This window comes from Hermetia illucens, chromosome 4, assembly GCF_905115235.1.
Source record: "Hermetia illucens chromosome 4, iHerIll2.2.curated.20191125, whole genome shotgun sequence".
Classification (NCBI taxonomy): domain Eukaryota; kingdom Metazoa; phylum Arthropoda; class Insecta; order Diptera; family Stratiomyidae; genus Hermetia; species Hermetia illucens.
In genome coordinates this window covers 20,142,335-20,153,233 of record NC_051852.1, presented here as the reverse complement: position 1 = coordinate 20,153,233, position 10,899 = coordinate 20,142,335, and the positions used below count along the sequence as shown (strand labels likewise).

The window sequence follows — 10,899 nt, the reverse complement described above, 5'->3', positions numbered from 1 at the left end:
CTGTTTTATGTCAATGCCCCAAAGTTAGATCTGGCTGCGTAGTTAAGATTGAGTCTTCTTTTTCAATTCAACAGCAGATGTTCGTTCAACTCCTTGAATGATTCCTTCCAGTGGCTGTAAACAAACATTAGTAGCACAAACTCATTGCTAAACAAAAGAAGGATTGTAAGGGAAACCCCTAAGAAGCGTAAGAGCAAATAAAAATATAAAGAAATCACAAATAAAAAATTTATTTCATCAAAATCATACAATTTGTTCGTGTTAGTCGTTGTTTATCGTATCTGGATTTTCGTGTGTCTTTTTTTTTCAAAATCGCAACTATAATACAAGAACAGAACTCATGAGAGAGATCGGTTCTGCGATAGATTCATGACTAAAAAATCAACTCAAGTAATCAAAATCAAAATTTTTTATAAAGCAAAACTCAAAGATTTTATATCAGCCATGCTAAAATAGGGAAGTTCGCAACAAAAAAAAATGTAACAAAACACTAAAATTGGGTCATTCAAACTTTAATAAATTAGAAATGATAAGAAAAATAAGTTTTCTATCTCATTCTCGGTAATTAGCCTGTCTTTTATCGTTACAAATAATTCTGTTTTACTTAATAGTTCTTATCTCTTCCTGGCTTCTAATCAATCATAAATGATTCTTGCATGTTAGTAGCGGGAGAAATTATTTTAATTAAAAATGAATCTAGATTAACTTAAATATATTTAAAAATCATAGACGTATATATTTATGGCGAAACCTATCTTATGTACAACAATATACATAACACATGTCGATTAGTGTGTCCTACACTTAATAATCGCGTTTTAAATACTTTTTTTAGAGAATTTCATTCAATTTGATTTAAGTGTTAGTTTCATTTGCAGTTCATAATATTTGCATGTCAGACTATTTTTATTTCATCTTCTGTACCATAACTGGGACTTGGAACAGTAAAACTATCATCACTGGTCAATATTCGTATTGATTTTATCCATTCGTTTTCTGTTCAAAGGGAATGCAATCTAATCTATGAGTTTGTATACAATTAAGGAATGGCAACAGTTCAATCTGGCTTTGTAGAAAACCATAACATTCTCTTGAACAATGCATTTCTGATTGGCCAGGAAAATGGTGCATCTTTCTACTAAAGCAAGATAGAAAATTTCGAACCACAATCCAAGAAGATACTTGGTAGCCTAATACGTCCAATGCGAAGTCAATTTGTGCCGGTGTTGACCCCAATTCAATGTGCGGAGTCTTCTGTTTTCAAAAGTGCTTTTAATTTAAGCCTCCAAGCGAATGAGAGGCTCTTCAGTTGTTAAAAAGTATTCAAGCGTCTACGGTACATTACTGACTTCGCACCGAACGTGCTTCTATAACTCTAAATAATTTTCAAGTCTTTATAATTCCAATAGGCCTACTTTCCAAATTAAACCACATCTGAGAAATCCAAAAAGCATGCTCGATTCCAGTGTCCCTAAATCATCCCTTAAACATACAAACTATCCCATCACCCCAGAATCGTGCCTACAACGCAGTCGATTCCAACACTCTTCCCGAACTATGCGAAGTGGACGACGTCCCCTGAGAACCTCCACCTCCACCGGGTCCATCACCACCCCCACCTCGCATACCTAACCCTAATTCATATCGTCGAGACATTCCACTCACACCACCACCGCTGCTACTCCCCTTTCCTCCAAGGTTCTGATGAACCGTCGTTATATTACTGCTACCGCGCTTCGTTTGAGCATTAAATGGATAATTCTTATTGGTCATCGAATTGTTGAGCAATTGATTGTTTATCGGTGAGTTATGTTGCTGATTTCCTAAAATACTATTATTATTGCTTAAATTTCTAGTGCTCTGATTGCCGCCACCACCACTCCCGTTGCCGCTTCGAAGATAATGAGTCGCATGAGGGTTGGAAGATGATGAGTTCGAAGATGCAGAAACTGACGCAGTCTGTCGGGCGGCCGCCATTGATTTCTGTTCGCTAAGCTTTGCGTTCAAGCGATGAATACTCTCCGGCGTAAGGACACTGATTCGGTTGCTAGTCTTCGATACGTTCGTTGATGCAGACGGCAAATACTCGGGTCGTTTATATGGCACAGGCGAATCATGACTACTCCCCCAGTTGGTCAGATTAGTGAACTTCTCCGAGCCGGCATTACCGGAACTGAACCTATTCACTGGAGTAGTACTACCACCAATAGTTGCTGAAGAGCTAGAAGGCACATCTTTTGACGACTTCTTCGTCAGAAAATTTGTTGTTCGTTTTAAATTGAAAAAGTTTTGATTGAAAATGTTCGATGGCTTGGCCGTTTTCCGATCGGCAGCAGGCTCTATTGCCCCGCCCACCGTTGTCGAATGAAAACCCTGACTTGCCTTAAGCTCCGAAGTTGGAGAAACTTTCTGTTTAAAACCAAACGTTTTCTCAGCCGGCGATTGCTGATGCTCGTGCACTTTCGGCTGTTTACTATATTTACTAGTTGTGGCAAGATTAGATCCGATAACTTTGGAACTATTTACAGCAAGATTTTCATCTGAATCGGATCGACGGAAAATTGAAAAAGTTTTCGTATTGCGACGTTCAAAAATGGGCGTTTCATTTATACGATAGGCTTTTGTCGGGTTTGTACTATTGTCGTCACTGTTCTGATTCACATCGAACGGCTGCGAATATTTCCGACTGAACATACTAACTATGGGCGGTGATTGCGGTTGCGATTTTGACTGTGCTTGCGTCGTTGTTTCCTGCTGAGGCATAATATTAAAATAGTTACGCATTGAATTTTGAGAATTTGTTATATTTTGTTTACTAGCAGCATCCAAACTTTCAAACTTTGACTTGCAGAGATTCAACTTGGCGCGAATGTCATCCAGGGCGGTTTTATATGACTTTTCTATGATTGCTTCGTTCACCCTAGCAATTGGAGATGTAGGAGATCTTATGGACTCATCCGACCCACTGTCCAGAGATGATTTTCGACTACTTGTCACAGGGGCCCGTTTCGCTGTAGATTCCTTTGGAGGACGATAGGATTTTGATGCGTTGGATCGCAACTTAATCCCTGAATCGACTTGATCAGATGATTCCAATGAAGACTTCCGTGCACTAACCACACCACCAAATGGCGGTCGGCGTACTTCACGTTCGTGAGTTACTTTTCCAACATCGGAAGCGACACTTTCCTGAGAAGATTTCCGACTAGTCGTGATTTGCGATTTCAACGGACGATTCGTCGGAGTTTTGTTTTTGGAATCACGATCGGAAGATACACTATCAAAAGAAGACATACGACTAGCTACTGTTTTCTTTGGAGCATCAACTTCAGTTCTCGATGCTTCAGATCCAACATTCGCCCGAACTTTCGACCTAACGGCCGGTTTTGGTGAACTCGCGACTAACTCTGTATTTACAGCATTGGCTTCCGCATAATTCAAACTATTGTCACAACTCGAATCAAAATCAGAACAATTCTCCAAATCCTTCACATTATTCAACGTCAAATTACCATCTCGAACATTGATCAAAAAACCTTTCTCGCCATACGGACGCTCCTTTGTCCCCTTCTTCCTTCCTCCTTGGGCACGACCCATAAGATCTTTATCACTCTCCAAACTTGCCTTAACTGCCTGTAACACTTGTTCGGTAACATCATCTTGCTTAACCTCCACCAAACTGGACGGTCCGGACGGAGTTTGGGTTTTGTCGTCGCACGACTGTATCTCATCATCTTCCCTCTCAAAACTCGATGTCTCTGAACCCACGATGAACTTCGAAGCGGGTCGCCCTAAGCTTCCCTGTCCACATTCAGTGGGACTTAAACCTAATCTTATTTGATTCTCGCGATTGCGCATCATTCGTGCTTGTCTACGAGCTCTAATACTATCCCTAATTCTATCACCGTTCGGTGAAAAGTCTTTTGATAGGTGCGGAGATTTCGGAATTTCGCGAATGAATGGATTCTGCTCGAGAACTTTATCCTTTTCAGTTTTTTCATGATCATTTTGTACACTATTGCTACCATCTGTTGGTTTAGAATTATCTATTTTAGTATTACTAGAAGATGTTGTGTTTGTATTTGTATTATTCTTATCAGTAGTATTAGTATCACGTTCATTTACATTCTTGGCATCTTTCTTTTTAACATCACAATCAATTAAACTATCCTGGCTTTGGCATTTCTTGTCGCCAGCGCCACCAGTCGATTTGGGAGTTAGAAAACCATCAGGTGTTGAACTTAAACTAGACTCACGACTTGGTGATCCTTTGTAATTTTCAATGTCGAACACTAAATCCGGAGGAAGTGGATGACCAACAGCGATGTGCATTGCTAGACTTTCCAGCCAAACTTCCAGAACTTCAAATGGTGGCCTGTAGTGGGATAATAATATTTTGAACCTGCAATCTAAGCTATGAGAAAGAAAGAACATTTTGTAGTCTATTTAAACTTGTTTCCAACCAACTATTTATTCTGGTTTACACTAGAAGATGATTAGCAATCTTCTTCCCGGACGAAAGATTGAAAGCAAATCAGGAAAAATGAATGCAACAGGAACAGGAACATTTACATGGTTTCAGGGTGGTAGGAAAGAAAAACTAGGTCCGAAGTGAAAAGCAAGCGGGCACCTCAACAATTGCGCTATTAATCCAGTTTTGTTAAAGCTTCTCTAATTCGGACCCCCGACATAACTACGGTCACGGAGGATATACCCTCTCTTGACGGGCTTGCATCCTTTCTCTTAGATCTTACAAAAAAAATTACCTTTCTCCATAAGAAGCTTAGTCGAAGTGTTTTATCAGCATCTATTGTAGCGTTCTGGCACAGAACTACCCTTTTCGGTCTGAATGTTAACCCCAAGTTTTCAAGCGCCTGAACTAAGGAGCAGAAAGAACGACATATGCAATTACAGCAGGGTTGAAGGACATCGCGTCGTACATGGATTGCGGACAGACGCTCCCGCAAGAACAAAGCAAAGTGATGCACTAGACACTAATGCATTCCTAATCATTATTTAAGAAAGAGATTTGCGCAACGGAAGCGACGATAGCTACAGATTAGAAGGTCCACAACGGCGCAACGAGGCATATTCAATTCCGCACTAGACCTGCAGGCAGTAAGATTTTGAAGGAAAAATTAGAATGACAATTGATGAGCAGCATCAAATATTGGCTCTTAAAGACGACGAATTCGCTCACACAAAAGGTAGAAAACTCTCCAGGTGGCAGGAAACCCGGCAGATATTAACAGCACCATAATTTAGCCCTGCACCTTGTAAGAGAGAGCGCTAATCAAACGACCTTCCTGAGTAGCCGGAGACGACCTAGAGGGAAGAGCTATCTCCTAACCTAAAAAAATGGCTAAATTGACCGTGAAAGTCTGCCCGCAAATATTGAAGCTCCGTCGGCACGTGCTTGCACGCCTCTGTGCTAGCCATGCTCGGGGATGTGGGGGGGACCTTAGAGCGCTTCGATCCCTCACATGTCATTAAATCAAAATTCTCGTGCCTTTGCCTGTGCGTGAGTCCGCACCGAATCCTGAAAAAAACATAAACAAACGCAAAAATGCGCGTGCATCTAAAGATATAAACACACGCGAGCTAAAAAGACGGCTCGATCGCACGCGCGAAGGTTCTGAGGCTCCCACTCATTCTTGACATCCTCAGGCCATTATTTTGGAATTGGGTCCCTAGATTTCCGGCTCCACTTTCAAATTTAGCTCGTATGTGGTTATATCGTTAGATGCACGCGAATCCTTGCGTTTGTTTTTGTTCCCGAACCTGACTAGCCTAAAGGCGTGCAAGGTTTTGGGATAGCTCTTCCCCCTAGGTCGTCTCCGGCCACTCAGGATGGTCGTTTGATCATCGCAATCTCATTTTAAGTCATTATAACATGGTGGGAGTAATCGAGAAAATTGCTTCACGCATTAACGCAACCTGGATGAAGTGGCATTCCACAACTGGTGTTTTTTGTGATCGACGTATAAACGAACGTCTCAAATCTAAAATTTACCGCAATGTCGTCCGTCCTTTCGCTCTCTATGGTTCTGGGTGTTGGCCGACTATAAAAGACCATGAACAGCATCTTCGAAATGAGGATATCCGCGATAGATATGGGTTTGCACCGATCGTGGAAAAATTGCGAGAGAGGCATCTTTGATGGTATGGTCACGTAATTCGCGCTAACGCAAATTCACTTGCCAAGATTGGTCTGAACATGGAAGTCGATGGTAAACGACCAAAAGGCCGGCCGAAGGAACAGGGGCTTGATAAATTGGATGGGAATTTAAAAACCTCGAGATTGCATCCAAATCAAGCAATTGATAAAATAAAATGACGAGCCGACCACGCTTGTGAACGGGAAAAAGGATGAAGAAAAAGAACATAGTAATCGAAAAAATCACACAATCGTTAAAATTTCCAGGACTTTCAAAAGCAGATGACTTCCCGGAAGACATGGGCACCACTACGTATTGTTGAATCTACTCGCCACGATCATATCCTAGGCCAGAAAAGGGAAGATGATAATGATAGTGATAAACTTTGATCAAAGATTTGAGGGATTTCTGAGACCAATTAGAAAGAAATTTTCCTCCTCTATTTCTGATACACGAATCCCTCTGTTCTGGGCTAGAACCTAGAATTTACAAAAATAAAAGACTTGCGGTTATGTCTAGGGTGCGGGCAACTCATCAGACACGGCCTCCTCTTTACCCTGCGAACAGCGTGACCGAAGTGGTTACTAGGTGTTGTTCACTTCCTTGTCCGCCCGCCATCAAGTGGATGATGGATTAGCCTAATCCGGCGGCTAGGCGGCTTTTATCATGAATATAATGCATATGAAATGTATATAAGAGGGCAAGCAACACCTAATAACCACTTCGGTTACGCTGCTCCCCGGACAGAGAGGAGGCAGCGTCTGATGAGTTGCCTCTGCCTCAGAAGAAACCGCGACTGTTCTATTTCCGTTATATGATATCTTATAGGCTAAGGCAATAAAGAAAAACAGCGCATCGCATCAACGAAGAAACACTAAGTCCAGGAATGCGCAATTCAAAAGGAATTTGCAAGGATCATCAAATTGTCGTGTCCACCTGAAGAGAAAGAGTCAGTATCTAAAAAACTAGCTAAAACTTCCCCTGAGGAACAGAATCAACACTAGAAAGTCACTGAAGGAGAGTCGACAATTTTTGAGGAAGCAGCCAATAGAAAACAGACTGCTGAGTGAAAGGAGCAACGGTAGAAAGTTCATTGAAAGACTTGGAATATTAAACTTGTCCAACAAGAACAAAAGTGATTCCTTGTTACTCAGTTTGTCGCCAGAAAAAACCAAATCCTAACAATAACGGCGCGATGGTTGAGAGGGTAGAACGTCAGCCTCCCAGTCTCGCTGCTCTGGGTTCGAATCCTAGTCATCACGGGTGTCTGTGTTCGGCTTGTGTTTTTCTCGCTGCTGTGAGCTTGTCACTTGCACAGCACTAAGTATGATGATAGTGAAACTAAACCACAATCTGACTGTGTGAATGCCTTATACTCCACCAAGGAGAGTGATCAGGAAACACTAACAATAAATCGACACATATCAAAGCATGGCGGTTGTCAGGGGATTCACAACGACAAAGGATTGACTAATGAGACAAATTAAGGCGTTGAAAGAGTAGAAACTGGAAAAATGGAACTTCCTCAATTCAATGTATATAAATGGTAGGTAAGCATTTCTGTCCAGAAAGTTGGAAAAGGTCATTTATCAGGAAGAACCACAGGAATGCTCGTATACTGATAAGACAACCTGTAACGATTAAAAATGACTCTCTACCGATTGAAACAAGAGTATGTGATTTGGAGGCAAGGATTCAAGACCAGGAGAGCATATGGCAAGAAACGGCAAGAAAATATTACTGATCCTGCATTTTGAGAGCAGATTTTTTGAAGAAGCTGCGCAAAGAAAAAATTATTGATCACTTCAAAATCAAGAGATTTGCTCCTTGGGACTAATAATAATCATTGGCGCGACAACCCAATTGGATCTGTGGCTAGAAGCGTATTAGACCACTTCATTCAAGCCCGTAACGGTGCACTACAGGAATACGGTACAGCGTACGAGGCAATGAATGTGGTCATCATTATACTTGCCTGTAATTATTACCCTAATTTAACTCAAGGGCTCATTCATAACTGAGCCGACAAGTATCCGACATCAAGTCACGATACAAATCCCTCTGCCAACAGTAAGATTCTGCTATGACAACCTGCCGCTTTAACCACTAAGCCTTCCGAACTTAGGAGTAAACTTCATCGAAAAATCTCGAAAAAATTAGCCAAATGCCATTTGCAAAAAGAATATTTCGAAAATATTCAATTTTTCCGAGAGTGGGACCGCATGAACTCAGATGATAAAGGATCCAGAAATGTTGTAAACAAGTAAAGAGGTGATGCAGAAACAAAATTTTCTATTATCGGCAATTACTCTCAGGGTTGATGTACTTAATGCTTAGAACGAGAGTGGGTTTATCCTACAGCGTGGGTTTTGCCTCCAGATTACCCGAAATCCCGAAGGATTTCAAAGCTCTTCAAATACATTGCTGGCACTCTGTATTTCACAATGACTTATGTTACCGAAATGAAAAACTAAAATGTTCAATGAAGTAAATTTCGGAGCGAGCACAAAGATGACACCGGTGACGAGATGCTCAAATCGAGGCGTATTCTAGCAGGGAGAAGTATCTAATGGCTGAGTCAGCGATGCTCGCCACAATCGACGATAGAGGTCAAGATTGTAACAGTAAACGAAGGAGCCAAAGCGAGCACTTGGCAGTAAAAGCTGTTGTAGAAAGTCCACACCCACTTGATGACCGGGTGAACCAATTTTAGAGGCACAAACTGACCGAAGCAAACAAAATTTTGTTTTAAGATAAAGGAAATCCTAAGTTCACATTCCTGTTTAAGAAAGTATCTAAAGAAGCAACCAACACCTGGCGGCAACTTTCGGTTCCCTTCACAGCGTCACCGCACTTGTCTCTGATGTGCACCAATCAGCGATCAACAATAATTTTTTAAAAGAATTATCGATCTCAAGGAGATTCGAACCCTCCGAATCGATAACACAGCACCAGCGTTACTGACGATACCTCTACCAACACCATGAATAACCACTCTATTCGTTTTAGGAATCCACTCTATATTTCCAAATGGAATGTTTGCAAAAGGCGGAAGAAAGGTCAGCTTTCTTGTTAGATTATTTCTCGGTCAACGAAGATACTTCACCGTGGGGAAATCAACTTACTGAATTACTCATGAAATTGAACCAACATTGACAAGTTCTTTATAAATTTACATCCGCCAAGTTAGGGCAAGCCGTGCGTCTTAAACTATTCTGCGTTCTTTGTAGTATGCATTTTCGTCGTCGATGAGTCAAATCAGGGTAATAATCTCGGGCAAGCACAATTCTGGAATAAATCATCCAAAATGCGTAAATTTTAAGGCAATCATGAAAACGAAACAAGGAACACGAGCGAAATTCCTTCAGTGACAATAGAACTGAATACAAGGATCGCGAAATCATTGGAACGTTGAATGCTGCTCGCTCGACGGCATGGCTATCCTGAACTAACAATGATGTGTGAAATGAAATGAAGCCCTACAATCAAATTAAACAGAAAAACTAGGATTGAAGTTTGGTTCGGAATCCCACACAGAACGTAACAAAATATGAAAACGATTTGAATGAATGGATAATCTATCAAATATATACGGATATGTCGTTTTTTAAGGCTCAGGTATGGTCTCCAAAAGAATACACGCAGGGCTCAAAGCGGACATTTCTTCAATAAGATATCATCAGTCGCAGTTGACGCTGTACATTCAGATAAACAACGTGATCGATGAATCTTGAAGTGAAATTCCTAGCCAAGAGCAATGATCAATACCTGAATCCAAAGACGAATAGAAGTTCAATGAATGCGTCGGCTAGGTTTCAGAAACGGTGACATTTCTAAAATATTAGGAGTCTACGAACACAAGTGACGAGGCGAACCTCCAAATCAAGAAGACGCGTATAGGCACCGTGCGAAGCTCTTCAGCCCCATTTAACATAGAACATCCGAGATGGCTTGAACTTCTGCCAAAAGCTTCAAAGCCTTGTCTTCTCTGATGATAAAATAAACTAAAAATTTCAAAGCGAAATTCGTACTCCGTTAAATTTTATAAGTATAGAACTGAGCGTCTTTTTGGGTGCAGACTCAGGCTTGACCACTCAGAAGATAATAGCCTTATGTACTTAGGTAACCTTGTAGGACTCATTAAATAGCGTACTTATAAATATTGTACTTGGCGTCAGTTTTCACAAAGCGATTTACGAAAACTTCGCCAACATAACAGATCAGCCTGCACTCTTCCGACTTGAATCCCATAGTAAATGTGTGGTCCAGATTGAAAGAGAGGATATTTACGACGGCCAGACATAAAAATAGACAGCAGTTGATTTAACAAATACAGGATGAGGATTTGAAAAATTTGTGGACATTGATATTCGAAAAACTAAAATCTGCTCGCCAGAAGCCGAAATGACCAAGAAAGACACACAGGCGTAGCTATAGACTCGGGAAACCCCGTAAGTAGTACCAAAGTAGTGCACCATCATAGACAGTCAAACAAAATTACATATTTAACAGAAACTCCACAAGCTTTGTTAAGCCCTGAATCGTCCAAATAGCGGCAAATGATTGCAATCGAAGGAGATTTTGAAAGAGGAAGTTTCAATGGAACTACCAATGCAAGAAATCCTGAAATTTATTATCCCTGAAAAATAATCAGAACGCCATTGGAAAAGTAAACAGGACGTAAATGATTTTTGCAAACGAATACAAAGTGCGATCGTTAAGCTGCATAAGTGTGCCATAA

At 40.9% G+C, this 10,899-nt stretch overlaps 1 protein-coding gene across 2 annotated transcripts in view; it reads right to left on the bottom strand.

Moving 5' to 3' along the window:
* Positions 1–214: 214 nt before the first annotated feature.
* The window catches only part of LOC119654221 (LIM domain kinase 1), a 30,110-nt gene continuing 19,425 nt past the window's right edge, over positions 215–10,899 (bottom strand). For both annotated transcript variants that reach the window (XM_038059437.1, XM_038059438.1), the window contains one exon: positions 215–4,375. In XM_038059437.1, the coding sequence (XP_037915365.1) occupies positions 1,522–4,375 (2,854 nt within the window). In that variant the 3' untranslated portion in view covers positions 215–1,521. The remainder of the gene's footprint in view (positions 4,376–10,899) is intronic.